General features: G+C 45.7%; 1 protein-coding gene across 9 annotated transcripts in view; it reads left to right on the forward strand.

The window, feature by feature from the left end:
• Positions 1-9,574: 9,574 nt before the first annotated feature.
• LOC142664948 (phosphofurin acidic cluster sorting protein 2-like) overlaps positions 9,575-20,376 on the forward strand; it is a 244,598-nt gene continuing 233,796 nt past the window's right edge. For 3 of the 9 annotated variants that reach the window (XM_075844413.1, XM_075844414.1, XM_075844412.1), the window contains exon 1: positions 9,575-10,129. In XM_075844413.1, the coding sequence (XP_075700528.1) occupies positions 10,020-10,129 (110 nt within the window). In that variant the 5' untranslated portion in view covers positions 9,575-10,019. The remainder of the gene's footprint in view (positions 10,130-20,376) is intronic. The other 6 variants (XM_075844410.1, XM_075844411.1, XM_075844417.1 and 3 more) reach the window with 4 other exon arrangements.

Genomic DNA, 20,376 nt, shown 5'->3' on the forward strand with positions numbered 1-20,376 from the left:
ATCTGTAGTGTTACATAGGACTGCAGGTAACATCTACATTATCTGTACTCAGAGAGTTATCACTGTGTTATCTGTGGTGTTACATAGGACTGCAGGTTTCACTACTACATTATCTGTACTCAGAGAGTTATCACTGTGTTATCTGTGGTGTTACTTAGGAATGCATGTAATGGCGGATTCAGACGAACGTGTTTTGCGTCCGTGCCGGCCGCGTGGTTTTCACGCGGCTTGCGCAGACCTAGAGAAGTCTATGGGGCAGTGCAGACAGTCCGTGAGTTTTGCGCAGCGTTAGTCCGCTGCGTAAAACTCGCGACATTTTCTATTTGTCGGCGTTTTTGCGCATCACGCACCCATTGCACGCAAGCGTTATTCGCGCAATAACAGTAAAAGAATGAATGTAAACAGAAAAGCACCACGTGCTTTTCTGTTTACAAACATCCAAACGGAGTGTCATAAAGATGGTGGCTGCGCGAAAAGCACGCAGCCGCGCATCCATATGAACAGGGCACACGGAGCTGTCAAGTGCCTTTTGCGCACACAAAACGCCACGGTTTTTGCGTGCGCAAAAACTTCATGTTCGTCTGAATCGGCCCTAACACTACTACATTATCTGTACTCAGAGAGTTACACTGTGTGTTATTTGTGGTGTTACATAGGACTGCAGGTAGGATCTACTACATTACCTGTACTCAGAGAGTTATCACTGTGTGTTATCTGTGGTGTTACATAGGACTGCAGGTGACATCTACTACATTATCTGTACTCAGAGAGTTATCACTGTGATATCTGTGGTGTTTCATAGGACTGCAGGTGACATGTACTACCTTATCTGCACGGTGTATATATGGGTATGTATGTGAATGTGTCTTTGTGCTTGTATATTTGTGCATTTTATGTATTTGTATATGTTCCTGTGTGTGTATTTATCTGCCTCTGTGTCTGTACATATATTACATATGTGTATATGTGTGTATATATTTGCCTGTATGTCTAAATATTTCTCTTTATGTATGTACAGTATATTTGTACCAATATGTGCGTGTCTATATATATATATATATGGTTCATTTTTGGTTTGTGGAGGGCGGTAACAGGGCGCTTTTACTAAATGGGTTCTTTAGCTCTGTATATACAACAGAAGAAAGAGCAGCTGATGTAGCCGGTGCCAGTGCTGTTAATATATCAGTTGATATACTAAATTGGATGAATGTAGATATGGTCCAAGCTAAATTAAATAAAATAAATGTGCACAAGGCCCCGGGACCAGATGGGTTACACCCTAGAATTCTTAAAGAGCTTAGTTCAGTTATTTCTGTCCCCCTTTTCATAATATTCAGAGAATCTCTAGTGACTGGTATAGTGCCAAGAGACTGGCGCAGGGCAAATGTGGTGCCTATTTTCAAAAAGGGCTCTAGGTCTTTCCCTGGGTAATTATAGACCAGTAAGCTTAACATCCATCGTGGGGAAAATGTTTGAGGGGCTATTGAGGGACTATATACAGGATTATGTGACAATAAATAGCATTATAAGTGACAGCCAGCACGGTTTTACTAAGGACAGAAGTTGTCAAACTAACCTAATCTGTTTTTATGAAGAGGTGAGCAGAAGCCTAGACAGAGGGGCCGCTGTGGATTTAGTGTTTTTGGACTTTGCAAAGGCATTTGACACTGTCCCCCATAGACGCCTAATGGGTAAATTAAGGACTATAGGTTTAGAAAGTATAGTTTGTAATTGGATTGAGAATTGGCTCAAGGACCGTATCCAGAGAGTTGTGGTCAATGATTCCTACTCTGAATGGTCCCCGGTAATAAGTGGTGTACCCCAGGGTTCAGTGCTGGGACACCAAGCTATGTAATATAGTTCAGTCTATGGAAGATGTTCATGAATTGCAGGCAGATTTAAACAAACTAAGTGTTTGGGCGTCCACTTGGCAGATGAAGTTTAATGTAGATAAATGTAAAGTTATGCATCTGGGTACCAACAACCTGCATGCATCATATGTCCTAGGGGGAGCTACACTGGCGGATTCACTTGTTGAGAAGGATCTGGGTGTTCTTGTAAATCATAAACTCAATAACAGCATGCAGTGTCAATCAGCTGCTTCAAAGGCCAGCAGGATATTGTCGTGTATTAAAAAAGGCATGGACTCACGGGACAGGGATGTAATATTGCCACTTTACAAAGCATTAGTGAGGCCTCATCTAGAATATGCATTTCAGTTCTGGGCTCCAGTTCATAGAAAGGATGCCCTGGAGTTGGAAAAAAATACAAAGAAGAGCAACGAAACTAATTAGGGGCTTGGAGAATTTAAGTTATGAGGAAAGATTGAAAGAATTAAACCTATTTAGCCTTGAAAAAAGACGACTAAGGGGGGATATGATTAAAGGAACAGTGTCATCACAAATTATTTTTTTATATGTTAAAGATGTTAGTGCTTTATTAAAAACGTTTATATTCATTTGTGTGTTTGTGTTTTACTTTTTCTTATTTTTACACTTTTTCTTCCCTATGGGGGCTGCCATTTTTTTTCCATTTCTGTCTGTGTCGATTAACGACACATACAGACATGGAATACGGCAGCCACAGTCCCATAGGGACTGCGAACGGCTCCCGTCCCATTGACTTCCGTGTACGGCGTCTGTGTGGGAACTGCGCATGCGCCGCTCCCACACAGTCCAATTCGAAATTGGCGCCGTCCGGCGCCATTTTCCTGTGGACCGGAAGTCGCGGCCGGACAGTAATATTACTACTTCCTGTCGCGGCTTCCGGATTTGTGCACTTGGACCAGCGGCAGCAAACGGAGCGGACGGGCCGGAGGGAGCCGCGGCGGCAGGAGCAGGTAAGAGATTTCAATGTATGTTCGTGTTTGTGTGTGTTTACTACTGTATGTAAACCTACTACACTGTGTGTTAGCTCAAAAAATGGCGACACACAGTGTAGGAGGTTACACCGTTCAAACCCCTCGTTTATCCCGGCACTAGCCAGGATAAAGGAGGGGGGGATGCTGAGAGCTCACTAGAGCGAGGGCTTTTAACCCTATGTTGCACTGCTGCAATTTTGGGAATAGCTCCATCTAGTGACCAAAAATGGGTAGTATTATAAATTTAGAATTAATTTATAATATTTCCTGACTCGTGAAAAAAATAAAAAAAATTTGAACAATGTTTAATCACCCACACACTAAATGTTTAATTTTTTTTAAAAAAACATGTTTTTCTGGCAACACATTCCCTTTAACTTATATAAATATATTAATGGCACATACAAAAAATATGGTGAAATCCTGTTCCTTGTAAAACCCACTCAAAAAACAAGGGGGCACTCCCTCCGTCTGGAGAAAAAAAGGTTCAAGCTGCAGAGGCGACAAGGCTTCTTTACCGTGAGAACTGTGAATCTATGGAATAGCCTACCGCAGGAGCTGGTCACAGCAGGGACAGTAGATGGCTTTAAAAAAGGGTTAGATAATTTCCTAGAACAAAAAAATATAAGCTCCTATGTGTAGAAATTTTTCCTTCCCTTTTCCCGTCCCCTGTTTGAACTTGATGGACATGTGTCTTTTTTCAGCCGTACTAACTATGTAACCTAAGGCCGGCCCTGTACAAGGGGGTACTTCACATTATTAGGCATGTGGTTGTAAATGTTATGGCTGATCGCTTTATATTAGAATCTTAAAGAGGCTCTGTCACCAGATTTTGCAACCCCTATCTGCTATTGCAGCAGATCGGCGCTGCAATGTAGATAAGAGTAACGTTTTTATTTTTAAAAAACAAGCATTTTTGGCCAAGTTATGACCATTTTTGTATTTATGCAAATGAGGCTTGCTAAAGTCCAACTGGGCGTGTTTAAAGTAAAAGTCCAACTGGGCGTGTATTATGTATGTACAACTGGTTGTGTATTGTGTGTGTTACATCTGGGCGTGTTTACTTCTTTTACTAGCTGGGCGTTATGAATAGAAGTATCATCCACTTCTCTTCAGAACGCCCAGCTTCTGGCAGTGCACACACAGCGTGTTCTCGAGAGATCACGCTGTGACGTCACTCACTTCCTGCCCCAGGTCCTGCATCGTGTCGGACGAGCGAGGACACATCGGCACCAGAGGCTACATTTGATTCTGCAGCAGCATCGGCGTTTGCAGGTAAGTCGATGTAGCTACTTACCTGCAAACGCTGATGCTGCTGCAGAATCAACTGTAGCCTCTGGTGCCGACACGATGCAGGACCTGGGGCAGGAAGTGACGTCACAGCGTGATCTCTCGAGAACACGCTGTGTGTCTGCACTGCCAGAAGCTGGGTGTTAACGAAGAGAAGTGGATGATGCTGATTCATCAGCATCATACACTCCCATTCACAATGCCCAGCTAGTAAAAGAAGTAAAAACGCCCCGATGTACACACATAATACACGCCCAGTTGTACTTTTACTGTAAACACGCCAAGTTGTACTTTTGCAAGCCTCATTTGCATAAATGCAAAAATGGTCATAACTTGGCCAAAAATGCTCGTTTTTTAAAAATAAAAACGTTACTCTTATCTACATTGCAGCGCCGATCAGCTGCAATAGCAGATAGGGGTTGCAAAATCTGGTGACAGAGCCTCTTTAAGGCTGGATTCACACGAGCACATTACTTCCGTAATGGACGGAATGTATTTCGGCCGCAAGTCCCGGACTGAACTCAGTGCAGGGAGCCGGGCTCCTAGCATCATAGTTATGTACGATGCTAGAAGTCCCTGCCTCGCTGCGGGACAACTGTCCCGTACTGTAATCATGTTTTCAGTACAGGACAGTAGTTCCATGGAGAGGCAGGGACTCCTAGCGTCGTACATAATTATGATGCTAGGAGCCCGGCTCCCTGCAGTGTGTTCGGTCCGGGACTTGCGGCCGAAATACATTCCGTCCATTACGGATGTAACATGCTCGTGTGAACCCAGCCTTATAGTTCATTTTTGATTTTTCAATTTGTCCATATAAATTTATAGCTGTAGTGATTACCCTTGACGGGCAGAATAGTGCAGTCTGCTAAAAATTGGAAATCTGTCCCATTATAAGCCAATGTCATATTTGTCATGGCTTTTTTTTATTTTTTTTAAGGAAGCATTGTGAACAGAGCCTTACATAGGCCTCATGTTTAGGGCAGATACACACGAATGTTGCGTTTTTGCGTGCGCAAACAACGCTGCGTTTTGCGCGCGCAAAAACCATTTGACAGCTGCGTGTGTCATCCGTGTCTGATGCGCGGCTGCGTGATTTTCGCGCAGCCGCCATCATAGAGATGAGGCTAGTCGACGCCCGTCACTGTCCAAGGTGCTGAAAGAGCTAACTCTTTCAGCACTCTCGACAGTGAATGCCGAACACATCCTATCGAAAAACCTGTAGAAAAAAAAGAAAAAGTTCGTACTTACCGAGAACTTCCCGGCCGTTGCCTTGGTGACGCGTCCTTGGTGACGCGTCCTTGGTGACGCGCCTCTCGACATCGGGCCCCACCTCCCTGGATGACGCGCCAGTCCATGTGACCGCTGCAGCCTGTGCTTGGCCTGTGATTGGCTGGAGCTGTCACTTGGACTGAATTGTCATCCCGGGAGGTCAGACTGGAGGAAGACGCCGGGAGTTATCGGTAAGTCAGAACTTCGTTTTTTTTTCTACAGGTTCATGTATATTGGGATCGGAAGTCACTGTCCATGGTGCTGAAACAGTTTAACTCTTTCAGCACCATGGACAGTGACTATCTCCTGACGTAGCGTGCCGATAATTTTTTTGCCGGGTTCGGCCAAAACGAGTTCGGCCGAACCCGGTGAAGTTCGGTTCGCTTGTCCGGCTTCGCTCATCGCAAAGACACTCCGTTTGGATGTTCGGAAACAGAAAAGCACGTGTTGCTTTTCTGTTTACATTCATCCTTTTGACAGCTGGTGCGCTGTTTCAGTCGGTTCGCAGGGAAGTGCTTCCGTGCAACCTGCGTGGTTTTCACGCACCCATTGACTTCAATGGGTGCGTGATGCGCGAAATACGCAGAGTTATTGAACCTGTCGCGCTTTTTGCGCAGCAGACAAACGCTGCGCAAAAAGCACGGACTGTCTGTACTGCCCCATAGACTTGTATTGGTCCATGCGTGCCGCGTGAAAACCACGCGGCCCGCACGGACCGAATACACGCTCGTGTGAATCCCCCCTTAGATTGTAAGCTCTTAGGCTGGATTCACACGAACGTTGCGTTTTTGCGCGCGTGAAATACGCGCCGTTTCGGTTGCGTTGGAGTTGCGTGTGGCATCCGTTTGGGCAGCGTGATAGCGTATTTAACGCGCGTATGGCATGCGTTTTTTACGCGCGTCAAAACAACAGAGGGTGGAGTAATGGAGAGGGCAGCCTACAAAAAGACACCTTCTCCAACACCTGCTTGCTGTGAAACATGTTCGCATCAAGATTTCACGTTACCTCACACTTTGGCCCGTGTTTGTTGTTTTTGGGTGGTTTTACAGGTAAAAAAACTACTATTGCTGCAGATGTCAGTTTAAACTGTGCGCATGTGCTCAGAAAGTGAAAAGCCACTTCCTGGTTTGTAGTTGTTTTGTCTAGTCTGCTCAACTAATTTACATAGACTTAACAAGTGTTGCGTGAAAAACGCTGTGCGTACGGAGGTGCTTCCGTGTGCCCTGCGTTGTTTTCACGCACCCATTGACTTCAATGGGTGCGTGATGCGTTGAAAACGCTGAATCAACGGACATGTCGTGCCTTTTTGGCAACGGAGCAATGCTGCGCAAAAACCACGCATATGTCTGCACGGCCCCATAGACTAAGGCCTGATTTACACGAGCGTGTGCGTTTTGCGCGCGCAAAAGGCACTTGACAGCTCCGTGTGTCATCCGTGTATGATGCGCGGCTGCGTGATTTTCGCGCAGCCGCCATCATAGAGATGAGGCTAGTTGACGCCCGTCACTGTCCAAGGTGCTGAAAGAGCTAACTGATCGGCAGTAACTCTTTCAGCACCCTCGACAGTGAATGCCCATCACAATATACACCAACCTGTGAATAAAAAAAGACGTTCAAGCTTACCATGAACTGCCTGCTTCCTCCAGTCCGGTCTCCCGGCCGTTGCCTTGGTGACGCGTCCCTCTCTTGTCATCCGGCCCCACCTCCCAGGATGACGCGGCAGTCCATGAGACCGCTGCAGCCTGTGATTGGCTGCAGCCTGTGCTTGGCCTGTGATTGGCTGCAGCTGTCACTTGGACTGAAATGTCATCCCGGGAGGTCGGACTGGAGGAAGGAGCCGGGACTTATCGGTAAGTCCGAACTTCTGTTTTTTTTACACGTATATGTATATTGTGATCGAAAGTCACTGTCCATGGTGCTGAAACAGTTTAAGTCTTTCAGCACCGTGGGCAGTGACTGTCTCCTGACGTTGCGTACCCGAACATTTTTTGCCGGGTTCGGTCAAAACGAGTTCGGCCGAACACGGTGAAGTTCGGTGCGCTCATCTCGAATTTGACACTCCGTTTGGATGTTTGTAAACAGAAAAGCACGTGGTGCTTTTCTGTTTACATTCATCCTTTTGACAGCTCTTGCGCGAATCACGCAGTTCGCACGGAAGTGCTTCCGTGCGGCATGCGTGGTTTTCACGCACCCATTGACTTCAATGGGTGCGTGGATGCGCGAAAAACGCACGATTATAGAACATGTCGTGAGTTTTACGCAACGCACTCACGCTGCGCAAAATTCACGCATCGTCTAAACTGCCCCATAGAGTAATATAGGTGCGTACGACACGCGTGAAAAGCACGCGCGTCGCACGCGCGTATATTACGCTCGTGTAAATGAGGCCTTATATAGGTCCGGGCAACGCGCGTGAAAATCACGCACGTTGCACACGCGTATTTTACGTTCGTCTGAATAAAGCCTTAGGCCTCATTTACACGAGCGTAATATACGCGCGTGCGTTTCACGCGTGTCGTACGCACCTATAGTACTCTATGGGGCAGTGCAGACGATGCGTGAATTTTGCGCAGCGCGAGTGCGTTGCGTAAAACTCACGACATGTTCTATAATCGTGCGTTTTTCGCGCATCACGCACCCATTGAAGTCAATGGGTGCGTGAAAACCACGCATGCCGCACGGAAGCACTTCCGTGCGAACTGCGTGATTCGCGCAAGAGCTGTCAAAAGGATGAATGTAAACAGAAAAGCACCACGTGCTTTTCTGTTTACAAACATCCAAACGGAGTGTCAAATTAGAGATGAGCGCACCGAAATTCACCGGGTTCGGCCGAACTCGTGTTGACCAAACCCGGCAAAAAAAATTCCGGTACGCGACGTCGGGAGACAGTCACTGTCCACGGTGCTGAAAGAGTTAAACTGGTTCAGCACCATGGACAGTGACTTCCGATCACAATATACATGTACGTGTAAAAAAAAACAAAAGTTCTGACTTACCGAGAACTCCCGGCGTCTTCCTCCAGTCTGACCTACCGGGATGACAATTCAGTCCAAGTGGCAGCTGCAGCCAATCACAGGCCAAGCACAGGCTGCAGCCAATCACAGGCAGCAGCGGTCACTTGGACTGCCGCGTCATCCTGGGAGGTGGGGCCGGATGACAAGAGAGGGACGCGTCACCAAGGCAACGGCCGGGAGACCGGACTGGAGGAAGCAGGAAGTTCATGGTAAGTATGAACGTCTTTTTTTGATTCACAGGTTGGTGTATATTGTGATCGGAACTCACTGTCGAGGGTGCTGAAAGAGTTACTGCCTATCAGTTAGCTCTTTCAGCACCTTGGACAGTGACGGGCGTCGACTAGCCTCATCTCTATGATGGCAGCTGCGCGAAAATCACGCAGCCGCGCATCATACACGGATGACACACGGAGCTGTCAAGTGCCTTTTGCGCGCGCAAAACGCAGCATTTTTTGCGCGCGCAAAACGCACACGCTCGTGGAAATCAGGCCTTACGGGAAGGGTTCTTTCTCTCTTTTTGTCTCATTGTTTTGATTATTTGTCATTTTATTTGTTTGTTACTTTCCCACTTGTGAGACTGAGTTCACACATCATGTAAATATTACGCTGGTGAACCAGTCTACTAATGCTTCATGTGGATTTTGTTGCAGTTATGTTGTGCATACAGCTGCTTGCGGATTTCACTCATGCTATTGCACAGAATGAAATTCGTGGTGAAAATCTGGTATTTCCGCAATACACACGGCGTGCCTGGAATCAGGATTTTTATGCTGTAAGTGAATGGGGTTTGTTAAATTGTAATGTACTTTGTTGCGTAATTTCTGCAACAAATATGCTATGTGTAAACCAAGCCTGAGGCTCTGTGGAATATGTTGGTGCTATATAAAAGATTATTATATAGAGAACTAAGCAGATGTGTAGTTGCCCATAGCAACCAATCAGATCCCAGCTTTTACTCTTTCAGTGCTGGTTATAAAATGTAAGAGAGCATGTGATTGGTTGCTATGGGTAACTGGTTTTTTCTTTAATACTTGTGAGTTCAATGGCTGCAGCCTCATGACTGATGTAAATGTATCCCGTATGTCACGTAATGTAACCACAGCTATTACGCACAGGCTTTCACATGCCTGTCAAAAATCATGCATTATTGAGTGTACCACAGGATCGTGGCTCTCTCCCTGACGTCACTTCCGACCGGGCAGATTTCGTAGTCTTGGATAATAATAGTTCTGGAACAGATGAAAGCTGAACGAGCAGCCAACCACAGGCCCGGTCGGGAGCGCGCTCTGGGTATGTGATGGAGGCGGCCTAGTGTCTCATCACTACATTGTTCACTGATCTCTATGGACGGAGCAGTGCTGTTAATAAAGCATTAATTATTTAAAAAAAAAAAAAAAAAGGCATTCTGGAATACTGGGAGCAGCAGTGTATCGGCGTAAGCGCGCTCACGGATTGGCGGGGACGCGCCTGAGCAGGGCAAGGAGTGGAGATTAGGGAGAGAGATGTGACCGGAGGGACTCTGCTTGTGTCCTCCGCCCTGAGGCCGGCGACATCCTTCTGTTGTACGGGAGGAGGCGACGGCCACCATGTCGGATAAGGGAAGGCTGAGCTTCCCAGGAGCACTGAATAGGCCGGTGCCCATGAACTTGTTTGCCACTTGGGAGATAGATGGTTCCAGCCCCAGTTGTATTCCCAGGTAACTGCGCATGATGGGGATGTCGTCACGCTGGGGTAGTAGTCGTGTAACCTGACAATCCCGGGGTTTATTATGCGCTTGTTCACTATTTGGTCAATTTAAAGGACTCCTATAGTTTCTATATATATATATATATATATATATATAAAAAACAGGGCACATGTGGTATCCTCAATCCTTAATATACTCTGGATTAGAATCCTGACCTGGAGGACCACAGGTATTATTATTATTTTGTGGGGGAGGGGGACACGTACCTCGGATAAATCAATAGACATCTATAAATCATGTCCGTATGTATGGAGCATATGTAAACAAACACGGACCCTGCAGACTATAGATTGGGGCTTCAGGAATCTGCATGTGGGATTATGTGTGATATGTGTAACTCTTCTGATTCCTTGCTGGTCCTTCCCCTTGTACATCTTGTTCTTATTTACTATGCGGATTGTTATTCTGCTTGGTAATGAAGGATTATGGATCAGGTCTAAATTTATACAAGTCAGAGGCGTCTCATTCATGTTTATAATAAATTGTCGACAACTATGTGGAAGAATCCGCTGCTCCTTCTCCCTGTATGTGATCTGATGGACCTACATCTGCTGAGAAGCCTTTTCTGATGTAAACAATGTATCTTGTGATGGAGACAACTTGTGACAACCATAATGCTAAATGTGTCATCTATGTTCATGATTTAAAATAGTCAGAAAATCTGATCAGTGGAGCTCCATGAGCAGAGACCCCCAAAGATTGCTAGAACTATGGGCTGTGGCACCCTTGTGACTACCTCATATCTTTTGGCTTCTGTGAACTCAAACCATTGAAATCTGAGACTAATTAAAATTCACTTCTCCCTGTGATGTAGAAGTAGAACTTTCAGAAAATGTTTTTTTTTTAATAATTAAATTATACAGTTTTCCGATATATTTTCTGTATTAATGCCTCAGAATTTTCAAGATCTCTGCTTCTTGTTATTCAGTAGGGACATGCATCGTTTATTTCTAGTTAATACAATTCTGTCCATGGTCTTGGGTTCAGAGGAATGTATACAGAAAGTTTATTGGAAAATTGTGTAACTTTTAATTATACAAAACATATTACATTTTTTTTGCTGAAACCAGACAACCCCTTAATTTCGAAGTAAAGCCAAATCACATGGCTCCTTCATTCTAACAATTTGCGGAGGTCTCTACTGATAACTTGTCTCCATGATATCTCAGGAGGTGTTTAAAGATGCACTTACCCTTTATATATTCTACATATTGCGTGATGTTTCTTTAGTTTTTGTTGTACAGTAAAAAAGTGTAGAACTCCAGAGAAAAAAAATACAATGTTAAATACTTTTGTGTCAAAACAGACTAAAGTATTATAGGTATGATACCTTTATTGGCTCACCATAAAAATTATATTTGCAAGCTTTCAGAGTACACAGGCAACTTTACAATGAATGACTTTAAGAGAGTCTGTCACAAGAAATGTCAGCATCAAACTAGCACCAGGGTATTATAGATTAGGCCAACCTGATTCTAATGTGTATTACCTTTTTGTCAGGAGGGCCTCCTTTGCAGAGAAAATAGTTTTATTCAGTTGCAAATGAGTATTTTGGAGCAACAAGGGCGTCACCGTTGCTCCAAAATGCTCTGTCGTCATCCCCCAGTTCAACCCCTCTCTCTCCCGTCTTACATTGATTGACAGGGGCCAGGCAGTGTAATAGGCGAGTTCACGCCGGGCCCCGTAGTGTCCTGAACGTGCATGCGGATCTGCGCATGCGCAGTAGTGCCGATTGGAACGGTGACCATAAAGTTTGTAATGTGTATGCGCCGATTATGATTACGGCGCATTACAACCTTTACTTAGCCGTTCTGATTGGCACTACTGCGCATGCACCGTAATCATAATCGGCGCATGCGCAGTACAAACTTTATGGTCACCATCCTGATCGGCACTACTGCGCATGTGCAGATTATGAAGCAGGGCCGCATGCGCATTCAGGACACTACGGGGCCCGGCGTGAACTCGCCTATTACACTGCCTGGTCCCTGTCAATCAATGTAAGAAGGGAGGGAGGGGGGTTGAACTGTGGAACGACGATAGAACATTTTAGAGCAACAATGACGCCCTCGTTGCTCCAAAATGCTCATTTGCATAAACGGAATAAGGCTATTTTCTTTGCAAAGGAGGCCCTCCTGACAAAAAGGTAATACACGTTAGAATCAGGTTAGCCTAATCTATAATACCCTGGTGCTAGTTTGATACGGACATATCCGGTGACAGACTCCCTTTAAGGTAATTTTACACGGGCCAATTATCGGGCAAACGATCAGCCGATGAATGAGCAAAAGCTTGTTCATCGGCTGATCGTATAGTTTCCTGCAGCAGAAAATCTTGTCGTCGGCAGCAGGTAGACTTGCCGACGTGATAGAAATGTATGAGGTCGAGCGATGGGAGCAACGAGTGCTCGTCCCCAATACTAGCTCCTTGTGAAGGAGCAAACGAGCGCCTTCAATGAGCTGTTTGCAAACCAGCATGAATCTCCACAGACCTACAATAAAACAGGAGCTGGATACACCCGTGGAAAAACACTTTTCCGGACCAGACCACAGTTTGGAAGATTTAAAGGTCCTAATCCAGAAGGGTAATTTTAAGAATGACAGAGAAGGAAAAATGTGGGAATTCAAACTGATGACATTCCAGTCATTGGCACAAGGCCTCAATCTAACACCTGGATTTATGAGCCACTACCTGGACACGGGTCACATCCCCCATCAGACTGGCTCCAGATCCCTTGAAATCAATGGTCACTGATTTGGTACAAATGGATTCAGTTAGACTCCGATGTGCAAGGGTTCAGTCATATTGAGGGGATGAATACCCTAGTCGACTACGATATTCATCCCGCCAAAACGACGGAACCCTTGCACAACTGAGACAAACTGAAACCTATGGTTTCAGTTTGTGTCAGTCAGAGCTCCGTTCCGATGGAACGTCAGAACGGAACCCTGACGCAGATGTGAACTTTATTATTATTATTTAACATTGCATAATTTTAGTTATTGTTGAAATATTTCAGTCTGTCACAATATTTTTTCTTGTGTCTCCAAAATAGGAAATGCAAAATCTAATGTGTATATTTGGATTAATCTTTTGCTAAATACTTCAATTCTTGTGACAGCATTGTTTGTGTCCTATGTTTATATTGCTACATCACTATAAAATTAGTATCCTTTGTTGTATGGCGCTGTTCACATCTGCGTTTTAGGGTCCTGCGTCACAGTTCCGGTGAAAAATGCTGTGCCATTTCTACCGGTAAAACAACGGACACCCTCAAGAAAACCCATTAAAGTCAATGGATTCTTTGGGGTGTGGAAGGTGTCCTTAATACAATGGCTCCGGCACTTCTGTTTTTTCGTTCTGCTGTTCGTCTGAAGGTACAGAAGAATGAAAAAAACTTAGCGGAGATGTGAATGAAGCCTTACCCATCTTGCAGAAAAAAAGTACACACACAACAGTTTCTCTAGCTCAATGGTGTGTAGCCTGTCCTGATAGCTGGTGGCTGTTGGAACTAAGTTGTGGTTTTGCATCAGCTGGAGGGCTGCATGTTGCCCAGCACTGCCCCAAAACTTCTACAAGCATTGAGACAGAAGAAAAGGGTTCTGCTCCGCAGAGATTATAGTCCGATCGGAAGGGGTGATACAGTAGGTAGGTAGATATGTGTGTGTTGTGTAGTGGACCGGCCTCATGTAAATATCAAGGGGATTATCAATGATTACACATAAACCAAACACCCTGCTGTGATCTGTGCAAGCACAGGTATAAATACCCTGAAGAGAGGATTATGGGATAGAGGAAGGCATGACAATATGTTAGACGTGACTGAAAAGGCGTGGAAATCCGGTTATATTGTGTGTATCCGTTACCTGGCTTGATAAGTACTTTTGCCGGCTTACACAGATTTTCATATTAGATAAGTTCTCGCTGGTGTATGTCTGAAATCCTCCGTGCTGTATTGTAGTGCACGGCTGCAGGCACAGCCATGAAAATAAAGGTATTTGACAAGTTAAGCTTTGCTGCGGTGACAGATCAGCACTGTGGAAAGCGTTCTTTAGAGTTTATACAGGTACAGATGACAGACTTCACTGAAGCAGAGATCCATCCCGTTAGCTGCTCAATGACCGGCTTTTTACAGTGGTATAGTAATAGTCTAGGAGTGAACTGAAGTGATGTGCGGTTTTCAAGCTCTTAGTGTACTTAAGGTCATTTTATGTTATTTTTGGAAATTAAAGCCGCTGTTCTTCCATTAAATATCATTCATTGTATAGATCATAAAAAAACTAACAGAGCTGAGCTGAGCTCTGGTGGACATGCATGTTCAGTCTCTCACCACAGCCAGGTCTCTGCATAGGGATCCTCTGTTCACTGCCGGGCAGCCAATAGAAATCGCTTCCTTCCCTGCTTGTCAGGGAAGGAGCAGAACCTCTGCAGTAGCATGGCAGTAGAGCTGAGGAGACGACTCCTCAGATTATCAGGACTGTAAGGCCTTTATTAAAACGAGCGTGCGTCACATTGGCCTTTTCACGGCTGATTCGCACCCATGCGGGACCCCTTTTCACGGATACCTCATAGACTTGAGTCTATTGAGGGATCCGTGGAAACGGACAAAAATAGGACATCCTGTTTTTTCACCAGCCCTTCACACGGTCCGTTAAAACAACTGCCAATTTATACGCTCGTCCGAATAATGCATAAAACTCTGCACACTGACTTCAGATATGAACCCTGCACATGCCCACTTAGCCTTTGTTTTATTTCATTTATTTTTATTGGTTTCTAAGGGGAGTGCATGCTCTGGATGTCACACAATATATGTTTACTCTGGATACCATGTTACCTCTCTGTAGGGAAAGTATGAAGGGGTTTATACTGTCCGCTGCAAGAAAGGGAAGCAGACTAATTCTGTTCAGAGCTCCCCCACCCTCCCCAGCAGCACAGATTAGAAGCCGCACCAAAGGAACAGCGGGAAGCAAAACACGTACTAGTCCTCGTCAATGAATTAGAATATCATCAAAAAGTTTATTTATTTCAGTAATTCAATTTAAAAAGCTAAACTCATATTATATAGATTCATTACACACAGAGAGATCTATTTCCAGCGTTTTTATTTTTTTTAAATTCTTTATTTTGTTGACCAAAGAGATCCATTTTATAACATACAGGGTACATAAGACAAAGCATTGCATATTTAAAGTACAGAATCCAACAGTAAGTGTAAACACAGCATATATACATTGTTATACACCGGTGGATATCACTATCATTCCCTTATAGGGAAGATGTTCTGAGTGAAGAAAGAAGGGCAAGAAAGAGAGAACTAAACCTCCAAAGTGGGGCTTGAACTGAGTTCCCAAACTGAAGGGCGAAGAAGGGAATGGTAGAGAAGAGGAGGAGGAGGAGGGGACCCTCCACGACATCCCACAGGCAGAAGCGCTAGTCCGGCTGGCTAGAGGAATGTGGCTCTCGTATAATGTCTTTATAGGAGTCTGAGTCCTGAAAAACTATCCATTGAGACCAAGGAGCTTGAGTCGTGAATAACGGATGTCAAGTCCTCCATATGCATAATGTCGTTAACCTGTGAAGCCCAGAGGGATAGCGTGGGGGGAGAAGGATCCTTCCAACGTAGTGGGATGCAATGACGTGCTGCCATCACTAGAAAGTGAAGCAGAGAGCGTTTATATATGTTCGCTGGAATGTCGCGGTGATGAAGAAGGAAGAGGGCCGCATCCAATGTTATGCCTGTATCTGTGACTTAAATTATCACCCGTTTTATGCCTTCCCAGAATGGGGTAAGAAGGGGACACGACCAGAAGGTGTGAAGGAGGGTACCAATGTCTTGCCCACATTTCCAGCACATAGGGGACGCTGTAGGGAAGATGCTATGTAGGCGGGCTGGGGTCCTATACCAGCGAGAGAGCAATTTGAAGCTTGCTTCTTGGTATCGTGAGCAGATTGACGTCTTTTGGGCCATGAGGAGTATACGCTGGCCTTGTGTGGGAGAGAAGGAGATCTCCAGATCCGCCTCCCATTTAGAAATGTATGCAGGGGTGGGCAAATCAGGGGGATCCATAAGGAGTTTGCAAATTGCGGACAATGTATGTCTAGCCAACTCTGAGCCAGTACACAGGTTCTATAATGGGGTCTTGTCCACTTGGTAGGACACGGGAGCTGAGATAGAGGCGAAAAAGTGTCGTAGTTGCAAAGATCGCCAATGTCCCAACGGGGGGAGATCAGGAACCTGGGCCAAAGCCGCAATAGAGAGCCATTCATTGTCCGTCCGGAACCGATCTGCTCGAAACGATCCCTAGGTCTGCCATGTACGGAAAACTGGATCCGTCATGCTAATGGGAAAGGATGGGTTGCCCAGTATCGGATACATTGTGGAGTGGCAGGCAAGATGTCCTTACTGAAGGGAGAGAGCAGCACAATAGTGTTGGGCCTATAGTGGGATGATGGTGGAGGTGTTTGAGTCGGCTACGGTGTAGCCAAGGGAGAACCGATAATGGAATAGAGGAGAAACTCTGCTCCAGAACCACCCATGGTTTAAAGGCCGCATGTCTGCACCAATCAACTACCCGAGCAAGGTGAGATGCAATGTAATAAGTGCGGACGTCAGGGAGTGCTAGCCCTCCCGATGCCCTGGATCGACACAGCAGTGTGCGGGAGAGTCGTGGAGTCTTACCATTCCAAACGAAGGCAATCTGAAAAGAATTGACCGTTTTAAAGAACTGCATCGGGATAGCTGTGGGAAGGGTCTGAAATAGATATAGTAGCCTGGGAAGTACATTCATTTTGAAGATGGTACAGCGACCCAACCATGTAAAGGTGCCTTTGGACCATCTGGCGCAGTCCGCCTTGAGTTCAACAAGAAGTGGAGGAAAGTTCAGGTGAAAGAGATCTCTCAGATCTGCTGATAAGCGAACCCCAAGGTATTTCAGAGCTGACGGAGTCCATTTAAAACTGAAAGATTGTTTCAGGGCCGCGATAAGGTGGGGCGGGAGGGAAACATTCAGAGCTTCTGATTTAGAAAAGTTAATCTTAAAGTTGGATAAGCTTGAAAAGCGATGGAATTCCCGCATGAGATTAGGAAGGGAGACGGTTGGATTGGTCAGGAAGAAAAGCAGATCGTCCGCGTAAGCAGCCACCTTGTTAGCTGAGATATTAGTTTCTAGTCCCGTCACATCCGGATTCGCACGAATATGGCGGAGAAAGGGCTCCAGTGTCAGTACAAAGGTGATAGGGGACATCCCTGTCTGGTGCCATTGTGTATAGGGAACTCATCTGAAAGAAGTCCATTCACTCGAACTCGAGCGGATGGGCATGAGTACAGGGACATTATCCAACCCATCATATGGGATCCAAGACCAAGGCGTGAAAGGGTTTCTTCCATAAAGGTCCAGGTGACTATCGAACGCTTTTTCCGCGTCCGTAGATTAAAGCGTTAAGAGTACATTGGAGACCTTTGCCTTGTGAATAAGATTGATGGCTCTAGTTGTATTATCACGTGCCTCTCTACCTGCCATAAACCCCGCCTGGTCTGTGTGCACAACATCTTCAAGCAGTGGCGCAAGCCGAACCGCCAAAATCTTAGCAAACAGTTTGATGTCCGTATTAAGGAGGGATATTGGTCTGTAGCTAGCACATTGCGTCGGGTCTTTACCAGGCTTGGGAATCACCGCAATACAGGGGCGTAGCTAGAGGCTCATGGGCCCCGATGCAAAAATTCCTACTGGCCCCCCCCCCCCCCCCCCCGCAAACTTCTCATGGCCGACGGTCCGCTTTCAGCTGCATCGCTGGGTCTCCTAAGTGACCCAACAATGCAGCACTAGCAGCCGGGGCGTCACTAAGGCTGGGTTCAGACACACTATTTACGGACGTAATTCGGGCGTTTTAGCATTGAATTACGTCCGAAAATGCGGCTCAAAAGCATCGGCAAACATCTGCCCATTCATTTGAATGGGTCTTACGATGTTCTGTGCCGATGGTCATTTTTTTTTTACGCGCCGCTGTCAAAAGGCGGCGCGTAAAAAAGACGCCCGCGTCAAAAAAGTGCCTGTCACTTCTTCAGACGTAAATGGAGCCGTTTTCCATGGACTCCATAGAAAAACAGCTCCAATTACTTCCGTAATGGACGCAGCGAAAGACGCCTGAACATGCCATTACGGCTGAAATTACGGTGCTGTTTTCTCCTGAAAACAGCACCGTAATTTCAGCCGTAACAGACGCTGCCATGTGAACATACCCTAAGGGCTTAACATGTCCGGGAAATAGCCCCAATACATATGTGTCCGCCCAAAAAAAAGTGTGTATATGAGACAGCATAGCATATCTATAGCACTACGACCCTATAAACTATGGATAGGATTAGATACAGTGGCTGAGCAGACAGTATCACACATGATGGGATTAGATACAGTGGCTCAGAAGGCAGTATCACACATGATAGGATTAGATACAGTGGCCCAGCAGACAGTATCACACATGATAGGATTAGATACAGTGGCTCAGCAGACAGTACCACACATGATAGGATTAGATACAGTGGCTCAGCAGACAGTACCACACATGATAGGATTAGATACAGTGGCTCAGAAGGCAGTATCACACATGATAGGATTAGATACAGTGGCTCAGCAGACAGTATCACACATGATCGGATTAGATATACAGCTCAGCAGACAGTATCACACAAGATACGATTAGATACAGGGCCCAGCAGACAGTATCACACATGATTGGATTAGATACACAGCTCAGCAGACAGTATCACACATGATTGGATTAGATACAGGGCCCAGCTCGCTGACATTGTGGCTCCAGCGCTGGACCCAGGATAGGTAAGAATAATAATTTTGCTTCTTTATGTGTTACTGATTATTTTTGTGTGTTTGTGTTTTTTTACAGGTTCGGTTGTTGGACTTCGGATTCGAGGACTTCAATGACGGCGTTTTTTTTATTCTCAATAAAATGGTTAATGTGGGTTGTGGTTTTTTATTTCAATAAAATATTTTTTCTATGTGCTTGTGTCTTTTTAAACTTTATTATCACCGCCTTAGTAATGGCCGCTGGCTGATTGACAGCGTCCATTACTAAGGCGGGGCTTAATGTTAGCCGGTGCAGAGGCTACACTAACCGCCATTATTACCCCGGTACCCACCGCCACCAGGAGTACTGGGAAGAGCCGGGTACGAACCAGTACCCGACCATCTGTAGTGACGGGCAGGCACCGGGGTGGCCGCAGGCTGGTAGTATTAGGCTGGGGAAGGCCAAAAACAGTGGCCCTTCCCACCCTTGTAATGCTGCCTGCTGCTGCTGTGTTGTATCTGGCTGGTTATGAAAATTGGGGGGGACCCGACATTTTTAAATGACGTGGGGTCCCCCCCATTTTTCATAACCAGCCCGATACAACACAGCAGCAGCAGCCTAGCATCACCAGGGTGGGAAGGGCCACTGTTTTTGGCCTTTCCCCTCCTGATAATACCAGCCTGCGGCCACCCCAGTGGCCGACCATCACTACAGATGGTCAAGTACAGGATCGTACCCGGCTCTTCCCAGCACCCCTGGTGTCGGTGGGTACCGGGGTAATAATGGGGGTTAGTGTTAGCCTCTGCATCGGCTAACACTAAGCCCCGCCTTAGCAATGGATACTGTCAATCAGCCGGCGGCCATTACTAAGGTGGTAGTAATATAGTTTAAAAAAAAACACAGACATAGAAAAAATATTTTATTGAAATAAAAAAAAAAAACCCACACAACCCTCATTAACCATTTTATTCATAAAAAAAAAGCCGTCATCGAAGTAGTCCTGGAATCCGACGTAGTCCAACGACCGAACCTGTAAGAAAACACACAAAAAATGATTAGTAACACATGTGTTAGGGTATGTGCACACACACTAATTACGTCCATAATTGACGGACGTATTTCGGCCGCAAGTACCGGACCGAACACAGTGCAGGGAGCCGGGCTCCTAGCATCATACTTATGTACGATGCTAGGAGTCTCTGCCTCGCTGCAGGACAACTGTCCCGTACTGTAATCATGTTTTCAGTATGGGACAGTTGTCCTGCAGCGAGGCAGGGACTCCTAGCATCGTACATAACTATGATGCTAGGAGCCCGGCTCCCTGCACTGTGTTCGGTCCGGTACTTGTGGCCAAAATACGTCCGTCAATTACGGACGTAATTAGTGTCTGT

Source organism: Rhinoderma darwinii, chromosome 12 (assembly GCF_050947455.1).
Source record: "Rhinoderma darwinii isolate aRhiDar2 chromosome 12, aRhiDar2.hap1, whole genome shotgun sequence".
NCBI classification, from domain to species: domain Eukaryota; kingdom Metazoa; phylum Chordata; class Amphibia; order Anura; family Rhinodermatidae; genus Rhinoderma; species Rhinoderma darwinii.